At 52.4% G+C, this 17,614-nt stretch overlaps 1 protein-coding gene across 1 annotated transcript; it reads right to left on the bottom strand.

The window, feature by feature from the left end:
• Positions 1–6,078: 6,078 nt before the first annotated feature.
• On the bottom strand, positions 6,079–17,283 carry SCNN1G (sodium channel epithelial 1 subunit gamma). The gene is made up of 13 exons (XM_085074214.1): positions 17,130–17,283; positions 16,609–16,933; positions 15,536–15,830; positions 14,897–15,090; positions 14,416–14,519; positions 13,721–13,884; positions 10,918–11,016; positions 9,622–9,739; positions 9,097–9,175; positions 8,930–8,987; positions 8,536–8,597; positions 8,265–8,340; positions 6,079–7,844 (listed from the first exon to the last, which is right to left on the bottom strand). Exons 1-13 carry the CDS (start codon positions 17,158–17,160, stop codon positions 7,455–7,457), a joined length of 1,995 nt encoding a protein of 664 aa, XP_084930340.1. The 5' UTR covers positions 17,161–17,283; the 3' UTR covers positions 6,079–7,454.
• Positions 17,284–17,614: the final 331 nt, after the last annotated feature.

Here is a 17,614-nt window from a genome sequence, read left to right as displayed (position 1 = left end):
TTTGATTCTATGCTGTTTGTTTTTTTTTCCATAAAATGCCTCCCTTCATACTGGTTTGCTCCCTGCCTGCTGCTGGGCACACTCCCAGTGGGAGTTGGAACACCCCATGTCAAGTGTGGACTCAAGAAGATGCTGATGTTCACATAGAAGGGGCAGAGCTCTGTCTCATTGGCACCAGTGGACTGGTCTGGAACTTGATGTTCTCTTTCCAGGAGAAATGAGCTCTGCTTCCGTAAAATGACAGTGGAACTAAAGGAGGAAGCAGCTCTTCTGTTTGCTCCAGGGCTGGGAGGCAGCAGCTCAGACAGGGGATGGAGCCCTCCCAGCCCAGCTGTCGGCTGATTTTCACAGTGATTAGCATGTGCTTTGGGATTTCATGACTTAATCTCAATATTAAGTGTCTTTCACATTGACTCCTGTTGATCTCATAATTAATCCCTCGGGGGGGCTGGAGAGATATATCTCCCCATTTTCTTTCTCCTAGCCCAGGGCCAGCACAATGTGTGCCATGGGCTGGGATCCCTCAGCCCAGCACCGCCATACAAATGCGTTTGGAGGGAAAATCTTGAGCATCTCGAGTGGTATTGGAGACGTCAGCTCCTCACAACAGAACAGTGAACATGTACAAACCTCCTCAGAATCATAAATCACTGCTGAGAGCAGAGTATTGTACACGGCAGTTCCTGCCTCTGGCTAGGAGAGGTAATGGCAGATTCTTGTTCAATCAGGACTTGGTCAGACTTTCCCAAATGTCCCCGTGTTCTGTTATTTAGGAACAAAAGGGAATTTTATTTTTAACTGGAACAAGTGTACCTCATGTCATTATGGCAAGAATGGAATGTGGGATTGTGTTCGAGAAGTATCTCTGAGGGAAGCTGGAATGAACAGGTTTGATGGACCAGGACCTACCCGGTTCCTCTGTCCTGTCACAGTAATTGCCCTCCTATCGCTGCTGCTTTCGCAGAGAACAATGTCTGTTACCAGCTCTGGCAGCTCCAGCACTGGAAATAGAGCGAGTGGCGTTTGTTCCAGGGCTCAGAACATCAGCAAAGCCAAATGACCTTGAGATGGCTTGACTTTCCATCATCTCTCACTTGTTTATGAGAAAGTTTATTTCATAAGCAAAAACCTCCTGCCGAAAATACAGCTGAAACGCCACGGGAAGCTCCCCTGCCTCCCAGGTATTGTGTTCCCAGCAGTGTGTTGTGCTGGCATGATGCACTGCTGACAGCAGCTAAATACACCTGGGACACCGGATCCGTGGGGAAAATCAGCTCTGAAAGTGGCTCCATCTGCCCAATTCACCGTGTTTCAAAAATATCAACTGCTCCTAAATCTGTCTGATGGAAGGAAAATGTTTTGCTGGTGGTTGTGGCTGCAATGGGTACAAAGGCAGCAGGAATTTTGCTGGGAAGCTGTTAGGTCTGGATGTACAGATGAAGAAGAGCAGAGGTGTTTGTTCCTGTCAGTTCCCACCAGTCCCCATCGGTCCCTGTCCCTGCCACTGTCACCCACCCAGCACTGGTTCAGGCATTGCAGTCTCAGCACAGGGAGGCTGAGGGAGTCAGGCATCCTCTGTTCCTATGCAGCACCACTCACTTACCCAGTGCAGTAATTGCCAGGTTTATCTCGTGCCCTTCCAGAGACACACCATCACTAAACGAAATCGAGTCATTTAGTTGTGACCAGTAAAATCCCAGTGAAGTGACAGCGAGCATCTCTCAGCCACCCCGTGCTGGGAGCCGCTGTGTAAAACCTGTTAACTGACCTGTGTTTGCGTTACAAAGATCAGGCAGTAAAACCCAGACTGGTTTTGTTTTACGAGCCGCAGAAGAGGGGAGGGAAGAGGCCCCGCGGCTCTCCGGCTGGCCTGGCGCAGCTTGGTGAGCAGGTAGCCACAGCGAGGGGTCACTGGTCACAGTCGGGCACTGGGCTATGGCATTGCTGTGTGTGTGGCTCTGCCAGCCAAGCTGTGGCTACAGGGAGGGAGCGATGGGGCAAACTCCACTGGAGCCCAGCTTCCTCAGCCTCAGTGTGGTGACAGTGGGCACAGAGTCCCTGTCCACCTGCAGATGACACTGGGCAGGCCCTCAGAGCAGCACTGGGATGGTTTGTCACCTGTGGGGTTTCCCCTGACCAGCTCTGTGACTAATTGTGGCAGAGAATTAGTTGCACTCATCTGCCTTTTCCGCTGTAGAAGTATACTGGAAAAAATATCTCTGGTGCTGATGCTCAGCATCCTGGAATGTGGCAGCTCAGGTGGGGTTCAGTCCCCCAGACACCTTCAGGATGCCCTGGTAAAGGCCAGAGAGTGCCAGCATGGCTACAGCAGGATGCAGCACTGTAAAGGTGTCCTGGGCTAGTGTTTTATGGTCCTCTCCCATGTTCTGGGGCAAATGTGAACTGTTTTGTGACTGATGACATTTTATAACAAGCTGATTTATAACAAGACTAAGAGTGATTACCCATGTCTACCCAGGGGAACAGCTTGTACTGTTGAGGATTGGTTATGTAAACTTGGGTGAGAAGGTCTTAAAACCCAGAAGGAAGGTACAGGAGTGAGAGGCGTTGTGACAACAGGGTGATTCACCCTGGCTCCAGCCAGCTCCCAGCTCCGCTGTGTTCTGGGCGATGGCATCCTGCCGGGACTGCGGTGTGCTATTGCAGGTGAATAAATATACATGTTTTTAATCCTAGAAACACCTTTGGACAAAGCACATGAGTGGAAAAGAGATATGTGACCCCGTATCCCATACCCCATACCTGGTGCTGGATGGGGCTGGGCTGGCTCAGTTCCTTGGGCTTTGTGGGTTGAGGCTGGGTTTTTGTCACTTGGCCCCACGGAGTGTCCTCTCCTGTACTTCACATCTCACTGCTTGGGGACATTGCTGATGGCAAGACTGCCAGGGTCACAGTGCCACCATGGTCCTGGGGGATCACACGGAGAGCTCTGCAGGGCTAGCAGCACCCGCATGCCCAGCAGTGAGGGGGGCTCAGCTCCTGACAGGGTTCAGCTCCCTCTCAGCTCCTTCTGGAAGGTAAACTGAGGCAAAGCATAAGATTGGGAGGGACAAGGCGGCACGGGAGGGTTACAGGAAAGTGTCGAGGTTTGGATGAAGATTGCAGAGAACAGAGAGGCAGGAACACTCTGTGCACAGCCCTGGGGCCACATGCGTTTCCCTCAGGCTGTGTTACAACCAGGCCAGGGAGCAGGTATGGCTGCAGGTCAGCATCCCAAGCCCATAGCTGCCCATGCCAGGGCCAAAGGGGAGAGCCCTGGTGCAGTGTGGCTGCAGGGACAGGGACAGGGACAGGGACAGGGACAGGGACAGGAACAGGGACAGGGACAGGGACAGGAACAGGGACAGGGAGGACTGGAAGAGCCCCTGCCCACCACCACCACTGACTCCAGTGCCTCCACTGCCAACCCCAGCTCGCCAGGGCCAGGTCATCCTGAGCATACTGGAGAGGGATGAACAGCTGCGTGGCATGAATGAGAGCCGTGCCCAGTGCTGCCCATGGCTGGAGTAGCACAGCAGGTTTCAGTCCAGTGTCCTGGATAGGAATGCCCAGGCTGGCCTGCTGTTTCTGTTCCCCTCCTTCCTTGGGCACTGTCTCACTCAGTCTCGTTGCAGTGTGTGTTGCTGTGCCCAGCGCTGTGTGCCAGCAGGTGTGGGCAGCTGGCGAGGACTCTGCACATCCCGGTCCGTCCTGTTTGCTGGGAGATGCCAGCATCGGGATTAGTGCTGGGGCTGTGTCACGGCATGTCACTGTGAAGGGCCTGCAGCAGCCGTGGGTCAAACTCTGACTCACGCTGTCTGGAACTGCTTTAGTGCTGCTGTGGCTCCCCTGCCACAGCCTAGCCTTGGCTGGGGATGCTCCAGCTGCTGGAAAATGCTCCCAAAGTGCTGAGCACAGGCCAGGCTGGTGGGGATGGCTCAGACCAGGTGTTCAGTGTGAGGAGCTGCTCCGGAACTGCCCAGGTCCGGTGCTGGCTCACCCTGCCCTGAATGTGAAGGAGTAAAACTGAACCACCCACACTGTCCAGCCTGTGTTTGGCCTCCCCAGAGCTGGGCTTGAGCACAAGAGGCTCAGAGCCTGGACGGATTTTCCATAGGCATGTGCTGGAGATGCCTTTCCCCAGCCCAGCCCCATTTACATTAATGAGGCATTTAACTCCCAAACCTGTTTGTGGACCACTGGATGTCACCCAGATGTCACCTCTCTGGAAGGGGCCTGGGCAGTTTTTAACCCTGTCGGTGCTACCTGGCTGCATCTGCTGGGAGTAGCTTTGGGCAGCTACCCCTTCCTTCCACTCTGAGGAAGTCTGGGGTCACCCCTCCAGGCAGATACCCCCCACACGGGCACATTCCTGCCGCCCAGAAAATATTTGTGTAGATGGATTTTCCTCCTCCTCAGCCACTTTCCCCCAACAGCTCCTCCATCACATCCTGCTTTCTCCCCTCTGGCAGCGGCTGCTTCAGGAGCTGCAGAGGAGCAGAGCGAGGTTCTCCTGCTGTGCCTCCTCTCCCCAAAGTCCCTGTTTGCCGGTCCCTGTTTGCCGGCAGCCTTTCCCGTGAGTCACCAGCACCTGCTGCTGCAGGTTGGTTTCAACACCTCTCCCCAGCCTGACCCTTGCCAAGGCAGCACCGTGCCTGCGATGCTGCCTGCAACTTCACTGTGTTTTCAGGTACTGCAGCCTCTCCCCGGCAGCCCTGTGGTGCCGTGAAGCTGAAGCTGTGGGTCTGTAGGTCTGTGGTCATTGTCATCCCTGCCCAAGAACTGGGCACTGTATCCCGGGGATGGGAGGCAGTGAGTGTGCTGTGAGTGTGGGGCTGCTGGCCAGTGCGGAGCTGCCTGCTCTCAAGACCTGACTGGGGCTGGCTGGGCTCCCAGCACTTGCCATGAGTCTCTTGGGAGCACTGGGAACACTGCTGGGAACATGACAAGAGACCAAGCTTTCCACCTGACTCCACAGCCACTGCGGTGGAAGAAGAGATGTTGCTGAACCATGGATTTACAGCCTGTTGTTCCCATAAACACCAAGCTGAGTTTATCGAGCATTTGGGTTTATGATGTTTAGCATGTACCAGTCCTGATTCTCAGGCTGTCCCCAGTGGTTTTCTGTGTTTGAGGTGACTCAGAAGTCCAGCACAGCTCAGTGTTTAACTCATGATAGAGCAAACCATTTCTGTAGTTCCATGGCTCTCTGCCTTCTGAGGATTACTCATACATGGAGAGAAGGTGCTGCACCTGCCCCAAGAGTAACTGCAAACAGCACCTGTGGAACACCTTTTCCAAAGAATTTAAAGTGAGTGTTCTCCTGAAAAAGCACCTGTCAGGGCACACATCTTGGGTTTTCAGTGGGAGAGCCCTGATATTCCTGCTGCTGGACCACTACAGGTCAGCAGCCTTGTTCTCCATCAAACGATATTCCCCTTATTGGAACTGCAGTTTTCCGTATTAAGTCTGACCAATCCCTACACCTACTTTCATGCAGGGTTAGTACCACTCTGTTTATTTTCAAGGCTTTTGGTTTGCTCTGGGGAGGCTTTAGAAGCACAAACCCCTCACCTATCCCAATCTGTGCCAGCTGCCAGTGCCTTCCCCGCAGAGCCATGTGGGGGGAGTTTCCTCCTGTCAGGGGGCTGATTGCATGATTAGCACTCGTTTATTTAACGAAGCTCTGAGGGCTGGAGGGCTATTGGGGGTGGGCAGAGGTGCTTGAGCAGCCTGAGGGGAAGAAGAAACTAAGACAGCATCTCAGCAGCGGGGAGGTACCAGCATCAAGCTGAGCTTTGATCGCCTCTGCTCAGCACTGCCTGCAGCAGCTGTGAGCAAACCCTGTGGAGAGCTGAGGTCCCTTAGATGCTGCTGCACACACAGGTACAGATGTGGAAGAACTGTGGTATGACCCACTTTGTGATGTTTGCTTGCTTTCCTGGGGAGGTGACCCCCAAAATATGCTCCCTGTAGTAGGCTGTACTCTGGGCAGGCACAGAGAAGTCCCATCAGCTCTCAGGATGCCTGCAGAGAAGTAACTCATATAGTGGTGATTTTAAAAAAAGAGCAAAGCAGTTACTCAAAAATATATCTTTATTTTTTCATTTTATCATCCATTTAAATAACTCAGTTAAAATAAGTTTTATTGCACATTAAAGAACCTTTCTGGATTCTTGCTGTCCTATATAAAATAAGCTCACAGAGAAAGGAAAGCAGAGACTCTTCCACTCAGACACCCCTCACACAGTCTGAATTGCTCTGGCTCTACAGACCCCAGCAGCCAGTGTGGAGTGGGCTCTGCCCATCCTCAGCATCGACAGACGGTGTTGAAGGCAGCAGAGAACAGGCTGTGGCAGGAGGGAGTTGGGTGCAGGATGGGGAGCCAGGGGAAGGGTGCTGCCAGCACAGCTGGGTGCCCCAGGAGCACTTGTGGCTGTGTGGGCACACGCAGCAGCCCAGGAGGTAAAACTTGGGTGCTGACAACTGCTCTGTGGATGGGAGAGGGTGGAGGCAAGGTGGATGAGGTACAGGTGGGGCAAGGCATCCTCCAGGCATTGCCAGCTCCTGGGCAGGCAGGTGGGGCACTGGGTGGCTGCAGGAGGAAGTCCTTGCCTGGGGTTGAGCAGGAAAAGAGCAGCCAGTTCCCTGTGAGGCTTCTGGGAAGTTACTTAACGAGCTCCTTGGAAGTTATGTTTAAGGGCTGCCTGAGTGATGTGGAATGGAACAAACTTGCAGGAGATGCACTTCATTACTGTGCACCAAACTGGATTTCATGCCCTTTCAGATGATTCTTTGGGGATGACTTGGGCTTTCCTACCCCAGCTGTGTAATAACTTGCTCTACAAGCACAAGAACAAGTTGTCTCTGGTTGTCCTGGCTTTTCACCTCAAAGAAAAGAGCTCCTCAGGCCACCACTGGAATCAGGTTTCTAATGAAAATTCAAGTGAGAGCTTTCCTTTTATGCTCTTTTGTGCCTTACCGAAGCCCCTGTCATGCCCTTCCTACAAATGCCATGCTGCATTCCTGACAGCCTGAGGTTTTTCCCACAAGTCCAGCCACACAGCAGAGAGCAATTAGTGTTAATGCTCAATGCGGCATCAATCTGCTGCTGTGGAGCAATTCCTGCCCACATGCAATGGGGTGTGTGCAGCTGGTGGCTAATGTGTGCCTTTGCCTGGTGAGACATCCCAGCTTAGCACCACATCCTGCTCCAGCCATCTCCTGCCATCATTAACTTGAGAACTGATGTTGCTTGAAGCTCCTAATGTCTCTGAGCCCTTGGCTTTTGAGCCTGAGCTTTGCTCAGGGCAGCTTTGACTGCCAGTTCAATCCCTGAGTAAGGGTCTGACCTGACAGCCCTTCAGTGCTCATCTGGATCTGTGCCTTTTGCCCCTGGACATGAGGGTCCAGCACCCACCTCTTCGGGCACCTGGGTGGGTGGGTGACAAGTGTCAGTGCTGGCCAAGCTCCAGCGTGTCAGGCAGCTGCTCCGTGAAGGCTGTCTCAAGGCGCAAAGTGCTGTAATTTGGGGGGGGAGTCCTGGGCAGGGGGCTGTCCTGGGGCAGTGGCAGGCGCAGGGCGGTGGTGAAGGTGGGCAGATCCTCATCGATGCACACGGGGTTGTCGTGGCTCTGCCTCTCCACGTCGCTGGCCTGCGGAGCTTTCCCCGAGCTGCCTCGCTTGCGGTTGTTCCACCACTTCTTTGCCTTCTGCCACTGGCGCCGCATGACGATGGACAGCGAGTCGATGAAGAAGACCTCGACGATCTCGATGACGCAGACAACCGAGCAGCTCATCCAGAGGCCCAGCTGGCCCCCAAAGTTGGACAGGAGAATGACAAGCTGGAAGAGCAGAGAGCACGAGGTTCTGGTCTGTAATGGGTATGTGTCCATAGTGCCATTACAGCAGGCAGGGAGACTGCACTGAGCTGGCGCACCCAGGGATTGCTGAGCACTCCCAAATGCAGAGGGCCCAGCTCTGCTGTTGCTCTCTCTGGCTCTGCTTCAGAAGGAGCTCAGAGCTGAGCTTACTGTGGGCAGCCCACAGGCTGCCCCTGCACAGGGCTTGGGGCTGGACAGGCAGAAACACGGCCCCAGATAAGAGCTGGAAAGGGCAGGACCAGCCCAGAGGTACATATCTGAGATCAGCTTCCTGCCCCTGCCGTGTGGGATTGCTCCCCTGGGCAGGTGAAAGCTTCCAGCCTGCGTGGGAGGAAATGCTGTGTCTCCCGGGGTTGAGCAGGGACCAGCATGCTCACTCACCGTGTTGGCAGGATTCTCCGAAATGAACCTCTCGTTTAAGTCCTTGTAAAACACCATGAGGTTGGCGAGGTCTGTCCTGGGGAAGCAGGAGGCAGGCAGAGGGTTTAGTAAAACAATAACATGAAACATACTGAAAAACTATGCAAATAACCAGTTGGACCAGTAGGGCTGGGCTGCTCCAAGGGAGCTTTTTTCCCAATTGCCATCATTAGGGCTGCCGAGATTGTATCAGAGCTGGAGGTGCAAGGCAGGAACACACAGGGGGACTTACTTGTTCAGCTTCTTGTTGAGTTTTTGCCCTTTGTCCCAAGAGAGAACTCGGAGCATCCAGTCCTGAAGAACATACAGAAAATGTGTCTCTAGGTGCAGGTGTTTCTGCAGAGATCCCAGCGAAGAGACCTGTGCTCCACACCTCTCTGGGCCAGTATGGGTGTCAGAACTGAGTGTGTGACAGGCCAGCTGGTATCTCCCAAAGCAAATTTCAGTTTAATGGGGAACTCCTGGAGGAGAAGCCCTGAGCTGGAAACTCCAGACTGGTCTCTGGGAGCAGCATCACTGAATGTTACTGACTACCCCAGAGCCTCCTGCCTTTATGCTGAACCTCTGGGGATACTCAGGGCCTTGTGCTAGGCTGCTGTCCCAGTGAAGTGCAATTGGGGACTGACCTCTGACACGGTGGATGGCCACTGGGCGATGCTGGTGGTGAGTGCCCACTCCTTGAAGCTGCAGAGAGAGAGGCAGGATGTCACTTGTGAGCTCCAACTCCTGAGCTCCAACTCCTAAACTCCCACGCACGCTCAGTGCTTTACCTCTGGCTGTGGCAAGGACTCACCTGCAGGCGTCTTTGCAGATCTGCTGGCAGCCCAGTTGCTCCTTCACAAACTTCTCGTGCAGTCTGTAGTAGCAGTACACTGCAAGGGAGGAACAGGATGGGTATGAGAAGCCAGAAAGAAAACCTGCTACCTGGGCTGGAGTGGGGCATTTGGAGTGTAGGTGGCCTTTGCAGCCATCGCCTACACGGCGGGGATAAAAAGATTTACCCTATAAATATTGCAAAAGACTCTGAGAAGTGGCTGTCACTTGATATAGACATGAAAACTGCCTCACCTGGTCAAGCTCTCCACTCAATTGTTCTGCGGTGGGCACAGGTGACAAGTTGTTAGGGCAAGTTTCACAAACCAGCCAGTGTGAGCAAGGGAGGTACTTTGGCTCTGGGGGCTTAAGTGGGTTAAGGCAGATTTGCCTCATGCCAGCATGCTGGGTGTGCAGCGTGGGTGCAGGGGCTGTGGGCTGGTGCTGCAGGGGACAGGGCTGGCAGCTGAAGCACGTGCCGTATAGGAGGTGTTTCAATACTCACTCCAGTTTGGGTTCTTCTTGTAGTTGCAGTACTCAGCCCCAGCGGGTAAGGGCTGTGCATACTGAGCGCAGCCACATGAGTCCACCATGGCCTTCTGGAAGCAGGAGTGCAGGCAGATCTAGGCACAAAAAACAGAGCTGGGGGCTAAGAGGCAGCACCAAAGTCCAGGCTCCTGTGCACCTAAGAACATCCTGCTTATGACAACAGCAGTGGGATGGGAAACCTGTTTCCCTGGGCCTTCAGGCTCTGCTGTGAGTGAATACAAACACAGGCAGAAAGTGATGCGGAGGGTTGAGGCTCTAGTGCAAGAAATAGGAATATAATCTTCTCTGAGGATTACATATGTGGGGGCTCTGTGAATGCCCCCACTTCCCCTACAGCCACCAAAAGCTTTAGTGTTGCAGCTACTCTTTACAGAGTCAAGGAGAAGGTTTTAGGCCTGCCATGGCACATGGCCCATGAATCACCAACTAGGTGTGGGAAGTGACTCACAGCAGCAAATGTTCACAGCTTCCACCAAACCCTGGTGGTGCCTACTGGGAGAGGTGAAGCTGTGAGGATTAACAGGGCAGCAGAGCTGTGGTTTGTGCTAAAACACTGGGACATGCAGGAACTGAACTTCTCTTTGAAATCCCAGTCAAGCCTTTTGGTCCCAGTCCCAGTCCTCCTGAGCACTGAGTTTCGGTGAAGTACTGTTATTACAAACCTGAGATAATGTCTGGGTGATCCTACCTGGCACTACATCACAGCAGATTTCATATTCCCCATAAAATACAAATTCAGCCTAGACCTGGGCTTGTCAGCAGCTAATGTAAGTACAATTCTTCAAGTGCAGAGTGCCAGAACAACTGACATTCTCAAAGAGGACCCAATTACAGAAACCATGCAAAATTAGTGGAAACTTACTCTGTAAACAAACATCCTGCTATCTGGATACTGATTAGATGGTTTCTGTTATTCTTGGAGTCCTAAAGGTCACAATTTCTGGCTTCAAGGGTTACTAAGCTGCAACCTTTACTTGGCCAATATTTTCCAGTCTCGCATTGCTTGAAAATTGCCTAATGAGCTCATGTTTTCTCTTTATCTAACAGGGTGCCTAAGGGAACTTCAAACAGCAACCACTTAGGAATAAAAGTTGGATTTTAAGAAGTGCTGTGGCATTTTACATCAGCAGTTAAAGCAACAACTCCATGCTCAGACTGTTCCCAGTCTTAGGTCCTGAACCACAGACTTTTATAAAGCTTTTTATTCAGGTAGTTTTCAGGCAACTGATAAACCCAAATGTAATGGCTTTACCTGGAGTGAGTAGCTCTTATTATAGAGATTTTCCACAGGTATGTCAGCTCCTGTCTCTGTGCAGTCACTGTAGGGCTTGCTCAGCTTGCGAGATCGAGTCTGAGAACCAGAAAAAACAAAACTTTTTTTTTATGGAGTTCACAGAGAACCCAAAGGATTCAGTGACACTTTATCCCATCATTGAAACTGTATGTGATGGGGCAGCTTTGAACAGCATGTTTACCTTTTGCCACCTAGAATGATTTGTTGATCCCTTGTCAAAACAAGGGTTGTTTTTGTTTCCAATATCCGTTTCCCAAAATACTGCTCTGGCAGGATTCTCTGTTGTCTTTCTTCTGCAGGAATGCAAGGTGATATAACCATAGCACTGAGGATTTTTCAAAGCAGAGCAATCCATATGCATGTTCTCTCCTAGTCTTACAGTCTGTGCATCATTTACCCTGGATGTTTGTGTTCTGAGGGACAGGGGTTGTTGGTCATGGGTTTTGGGCCGTTTTCTATGAGGATCTCCATCTGCTTGAGCTGTTGCACTGGCTGCTCCTGTGCCGTGGGTAAACAGCACTTGAGGCTCCACTAGTGCTCAACAGCACCACTCTGAATCCACTCTAAATCAAATGTTTGTGTCCCCCTCAAACCTTTTTCCAGGTGCTGCTTTGACCCTTTCTCTCGAGTGCTAATGCCTTTTCCAATTCTGCAGTCTCTGCCCAGAGCAAAGAGCTCTGACATGCCAAGTCTGTGCCTGCAAGCTCGGTGAAACCAGGGCTGGGAGCCCTCAAATTCACGAGATCTGATTCCAGCTCCATGGCCCACTTCCTGCAGACTGCCTTTGCTATCTTTCTGCACTAATTATCCACTTTACAACACAGTGGCCTGAAACCATGAGAAACATCCATTTACGAATCCATTCACCCGTCTTTCTCTACAGAGTTTAAAATTAGAATTCGAAATTCTAAACAAAGGATCAATTTAGCAGGTGCCTGAGAAAGGCTTGTTTTCTCTAAGGTACTGAATGCAGCTCCTGAGGCCACACCTGATAGGAGCATTTCTCACCACTTTGTCTGCAGCAAGAGAAGGCTCTGGGCCAGTATGGTGCAAGTCAGTGCTTTTAGAGATGCTCACATCTCTCTTTGGAGAGAAAGATGGGATTTTCACTATTAGAGATTCATTACTTCTGAAAACTGACTGAAACTAGCTTTTAAATTCCACATATAATGTAGTACCAAGACACTGCCTCAGTCTGCTCCTGAGGCTTCCAACAGATGATCGATCCTTGGTATAGAATTATTTTGTTGTGGCTTATGCTCCTGCAAAAGCTTACTTGTTCCTTCAGGTACTGAAATAATTTCCAAACTAAATATTTAACTAAAGCACTGTAACTCTGACCAAGCAATGCCTTGTTTGCATTCCAAACATCCTGGAATATTTTTGGAAGTGGGGGGCAGTCCTAGTACCCAGCCGAAACCCATGAGCAATTACCAAACACTGATGCTGCATTCAGAGCCCAGCAGCAGCACTGTGTGGGACACGCCTGCTGTGTCCTCCTCTGTGACCTTGGATGTGGGGACAAGGATTGATCTGGCACCTCTGTGCTGACAATCCTGACCCCACCACTCAGCAGGCTCCCTGGAGTTGTGTCCTTTCCCTGCAGGCCAGTGATCCCCAGCTTTTGTTCTGAGACCAGAAATTGTGTCCAGCTTCTATTTTGGCTGCCTCATTCAGATGCAAATGGATCCCCTCCTCATGCCAAATATTTTAAATACAGACGCTAAGATGTGCCCAATCTTGCTTTTTATACTACAGCAAGGGTCCAAACCTATTGTGCCAGGAACATATTACACTAAATATTGAGACTCTGCCTTTAGTGACTGTCCCTGTATGGTGTGATGGTGACAAAGAGAATAGACTTCTGAGACTTTGTGTCCTCACACCGTCCTCGTTCCCAAACCTCTCAATCGTGATTGACCAAGCAGTTGCTGCCACAGTTTTCCAGACAGCTGTAAGACAGTTAACTATCTGCATTTTGTAAAACATCAGCCCTTTTTAATGTCTTTTCTAATGCAGGGCCTATCGCGATGCGGCACACCCAGATAAGCAGGATGGCTGATGTTCTGACCAGACCACCAGGAAGAAAGGCAGCGCTGAAATGCTCACTTAACAGCCCATCCAGATGAAAGGGAACCTGGCACAGCTTTCGCTGCTGTGCCGAATCCCCTTGGGCTAAATGCCGCATCTGAACTACGTTAAATGGGGAAACTGGGAACTGCAGCTCTCCTTGCCCTTGCTCACCGCTGGCAAAAGCAAAGATGCTGCCCATTAAGGTTTTTTTCAGCTGGGATAAAGAAGACCAACAAAACGAGGCTTACATTCACAAAGCAATTCAAAGGCTTGTGCTGCCGCCATCCCTACCAGCTCTGGCTCCTCCGCCCCGGAATGAAATCTCCACCCTCGTGGGATGAAACTCACTGCTCATGGCTAAATCCAAATGAGGCACTTGACAACACATTTCTGTGGTTGTGAATTTTGCTATGAAAACAAAACCAAAAATCCCCTGGAAAGCCAAGGGGTGGAAGAAAAGGGAGAACAAACAAGATCCCAGGCCTGTCGGGTTTATAAAGACCTGATTTTCCCACGGCCTCTTTTGCTGACAAAAGTGCTATCACAGGATTTCCCTCAGGGCACTTCAGCTTCTGAGTGGGAAGTAGAGGCCTTCCAGCTACTGGCTCCCTGAAAACACCCCATCAGTTCCAACTGACAGCTGTACCAAGGCAAAGGTGCACCCGAAAAGGAGATTGTTGCTACTCACAAAGTGCATCCCTATGGAGGTGGCCGCTGCAGTCTCAATTTCTGTGCCAATGTCTTCAATGAAGGGATACTCGTTTTGGTCGTGGACAATGATCTTGGCTCCTGTCGATGTCACCAGGAAGGGGTTGTAGTCTGCTTCATCGATGTATAGAACAACCTGCAATCCTGAACCACAGAGACAAGGCAGCAAGTTACACCAGGAGCCAGAGCCACATTTTCTGCTCAGGGAGGGCAGCACAGTTTATTGAACGTTATCTGGCCTTAAGTAGAACTGTAGCAGCCAAGCACAGCTTCTGCCCAGCCAGACCAAGGCACCTGCAGCTAGTAACATCCCTCAGTGGCACTGAGTACAGCAAACAAAATCTGCCGAGAACGTGGCTGGAACTCACTTACAAAAGTTATATAACTGGGCAGCAGTAATTTCAGCTGGAAAACATTAGTGATGCAATGATATTATCTGTATTCTCAGGCAAGAGTTTGCACTAGTTTAAACAGGCATTTCCCCAATCAGCCTGTACATCTACAGCCAACACATTGCTCACGCTCCAGTAGGATCCAGTTCACTGAACCACTTGTTATCAAACAGTTCCTCTGCAAACTGCCCTGGAACAACACACTTGTGCAAATCGACAGGGAACACTACATGTGTGCAAACTGACATGGAACACCAGGTAAGTGCAATCCACCCCCACTCACCATACTCGCTGCCACCCGTGGAGGTGCTCAGGATGGTTCCATTCTCACCACTGTTGAAGGTGTAGCAGTTGCCGTGGAGGGGGTGATGGAAACGAGTGAAGTGCCTGGAAGAAATCAAATATCATGACATTGCTCACTGCAGTTCTGTCTGTGGGAGAAAGGCAGCACGTATGGGCTTTGGTTTTGACAGAGACAGATCAGGCCTGCCTGGGGGTTTATTATTTCTTTTCAATAAATTTATTTTGCTGGAAGGTATGGATCTCTTTCTGAGTAACTTGAAACTTCACGGCAGTATGATCCAGTTTAATAGATTAGGAGGAAGTTTTTAACGTGGGAATGGGGATTGACAGCATGGGGGAGGCAGATTCACAGAACTAGTAATGGCTCCTGCTGGAATTTGCAAATACCTAATATTCCATTCCTACATATTATGGGCTTGGAAATAAGCTGTTAAGCTGGCAGGAATTTTCTGTGCACTGACCTTTTGTCACAAGATAGGCCATCAAAGAAACATGTCAGTAGAAGGTCATCAGCAGAATAACTCAATTTTTCTTTAGTCTCCAGGGGAATTTGTGCCATGATGTTCATGTAGTGCAGCTTGTACCACTCCTGGATAGCGTTAACACCCGAACTGAATGTGTACAGGGCACACTCACTGCTGTTGTTCGCATCACACTGACAAGCACAAAGGGAAAAAATATTTCACATGGACTGAAATCACGGATTCCACAAGGTAGGTGTGAATTAGCAATTCTACATGGTGCATCTGATAGCATTTCTCTTCTACAGAAATAACCACGTATGAAGTTACAGTGCACATCAAAGACCTTTCACTCAGGGCTAAGTGATATGACCAAATATTTCAGGAACAAAAAAAAGGTCACAGATGGCACTGACTCTATTTGGACTTCATGAAGGTATTTCCCTCCCAGAGAGCTGGTGGTGAATCTGCAGCAGCCATGAAGGCATGGGGCAGAAGAGCAGACAGGGTGCTTTTCACTGCTGTGCACCTTAAAGCCATCTTAAAGCAGGCAATAAAACCTGCCAGAGGGACACCAACCCCAAACAGCTCTTTGTTGCCCCACTGGGAACTTGCTGGCCAGGGCACAGTGACACTCACCAGCTGAAAGCCAATGATGTCATTGGAATCGCCTGAGTTCACGATGGACGAGTCCTTGTGAAAGACACTTCCCTCTATTTTCCTCTTCTGCCCACTGTACAGGTCAGTCGCTGTCCTGAAGAAGTCCTCGACTTTCAGCAGAGGGATCTGCTGGAAGAACTCGCTCCCTGTGCTGTTCCACTCGTCCAATGACCGGCGCACCTTGGACTTGCCCTCAGAAAATCCATAGAAAGTCTCCAAAGCTTTTTTTGTCTCTTTGTCCAATTCAGATAAATATTCTTTCATGGCACTGTACCTGCATGGGAGACAATGTGACAGTGACATCTCATCCCACCTCACCACCCAGCTGCAGTGCTCTGCCCACTGCACTACAGATCCCATGGCTTGGGACAGAATTCCCTGTGGAGGTCTCACACCAATCTCTCACATCGGTGAGGGCAGACACAGCTATATCCATGGAGAGATCTTAGAGCAAGGATGACAGGAAGCAGACTGATCTACAGAGAAAGTCCTCCCAAGACTCTCAAGCTCCTCACGTTAGGCAGTCTGAGGAGGCAGAGTATGTGAAAATAAGACTTCTGCATCTGTGAAGAGGCATCAAAGAGTTGGATTCCTGTGGGGACCAGACTGGGGATCTGGCAGCGGAACAGAGAGCAATTAAAAGCATGATTTGACAGCAGAAAAAGTATTGTTGATGGATCATGTCAAAATCTCCCACAAGGAAGGAAAGAGGTAAGTAAGAGACGAGTGGGTGATGTCCCCTTTCCATTCTTCAGGAGGTGACACTGTAATCCTGGAACTTTGGTCCTGGGAAGAAGGGAATTTGACGAAAGCGAAGGAGCTGACAGGGACTGTCTGGAGCAGAAAGTGGAATGAATCGAGCTAAGCTCAGCAGGTAGCAGGGAGGGGTAAGAGCGTAAACCACACAGCACAGAGGGGATGTGGCACTCAAAGTGCCATAAAGGGAAAACTCATGGTGGGGAAGATGCTGACAAGCACCACCAGGACGAGTTCGGGAAGGGTTTTGGTGCTGTGCTGACCCCTCATCCTTCTGCCAGCCCCCCGGGCCTTACTTGTAGGGGTTGATGTTGCAGATGGTGACGGCGGGGAACGGCAGCTTCTGGAACTGGACGGTGACGGAGACCGAGGCGCTGTAGTAGTTCATGAGGAGCTCTGCGCACTGCCACAGGATGAGCCCCACGGCGCTGAGGGTCAGCACGATCCAGAGCAGGCGGCGCAGGCGGCCGCGGGACACCACGATGCGGCGGCAGCCGTGGGTGTTGGTGTTGAGGCAGTACCAGCGCATCAGCTCGCTCAGCGTTGGCGCCTGCGGGCCCCGCACCGGCAGCGTCCGCTTCAGCCGCGCCGTGATCTTCTTACCGGGAGCCGTGGCAGCCGCTACGGGCGAACCGGGCGGTGAGGGGGCGGCCGCGGGACCGGCGCCCGCCCGCCGCCCCGTGCCCCGCCACACCGCGACCGCATGCTCCCGTCCCGCCCGGCCCCGCGGAGCCATCACCCTGCATCCCACCCCTTTCCCGGTGTCTGATGCCCGGAACGCCCGTCCCGAGGGGGGAGCGCGCCTGCCGCGCCTCACCTCGGCCGCCCTCCGGGCCCGGCGGGGCCATGCTGCGCTCCCAGCCCCGGCGCCGCTGCCGATGGGGCGGCGGGCGGCCGCCCCGGTACCTACCCCCGCCACCGCCCCGCCCCGGCCCGCCCCGCCCGCCCCGCCCGCACCGCTCCGCGGCCGCGCAGCGCCGCCCCACGGCGGCCGCCGGGGCTGCGCGGGGCTGCCCGGAGTAACGGAGCCGAGCGGGGCGGGCACGGCCGGGCGGGTCCCGCGGGAAGCGGTGGCGGAGCTCCCGGTATCGAGTGCGGGGCGGGCACGGGACGCCGCGGGCCCCGGGAGGGGCGGGGCTGGGGGCGGAACCGGCAGGCGGGAGCCGGGAGGGCGCGGCCTGGGGCGGGGAGGCGGGTATGGGGCACGGGCCCTCCCTCCCGGCGGCGTGCCCTCCTTCCCCGTGCCCACCCCGCGCAGCGCCAGCACCAAAGATGGCGGCGCTGCGGCAGCGTCTGCCCGTC

This window comes from Lichenostomus cassidix, chromosome 14 (assembly GCF_008360975.1).
Source record: "Lichenostomus cassidix isolate B80296 chromosome 14, HeHo_3.0, whole genome shotgun sequence".
Classification (NCBI taxonomy): domain Eukaryota; kingdom Metazoa; phylum Chordata; class Aves; order Passeriformes; family Meliphagidae; genus Lichenostomus; species Lichenostomus cassidix.
This window is presented reverse-complemented; position numbering and strand designations above follow the sequence as displayed.

Bases quoted from the DNA above. Each gene is read 5' to 3' on its own strand.
- SCNN1G (XM_085074214.1), bottom strand. From the start codon at position 17,160: ATGGCCCCGCCGGGCCCGGAGGGCGGCCGAG. The intron at 9,176-9,621 runs GTGAGTATTGAA...CCTCCCTTGCAG, and splicing joins CAAGAAGAACCCAAACTGGA to TGTACTGCTACTACAGACTG. The intron at 8,988-9,096 runs GTGAGTCCTTGC...CTCTCTCTGCAG, and splicing joins ATCTGCAAAGACGCCTGCAG to CTTCAAGGAGTGGGCACTCA.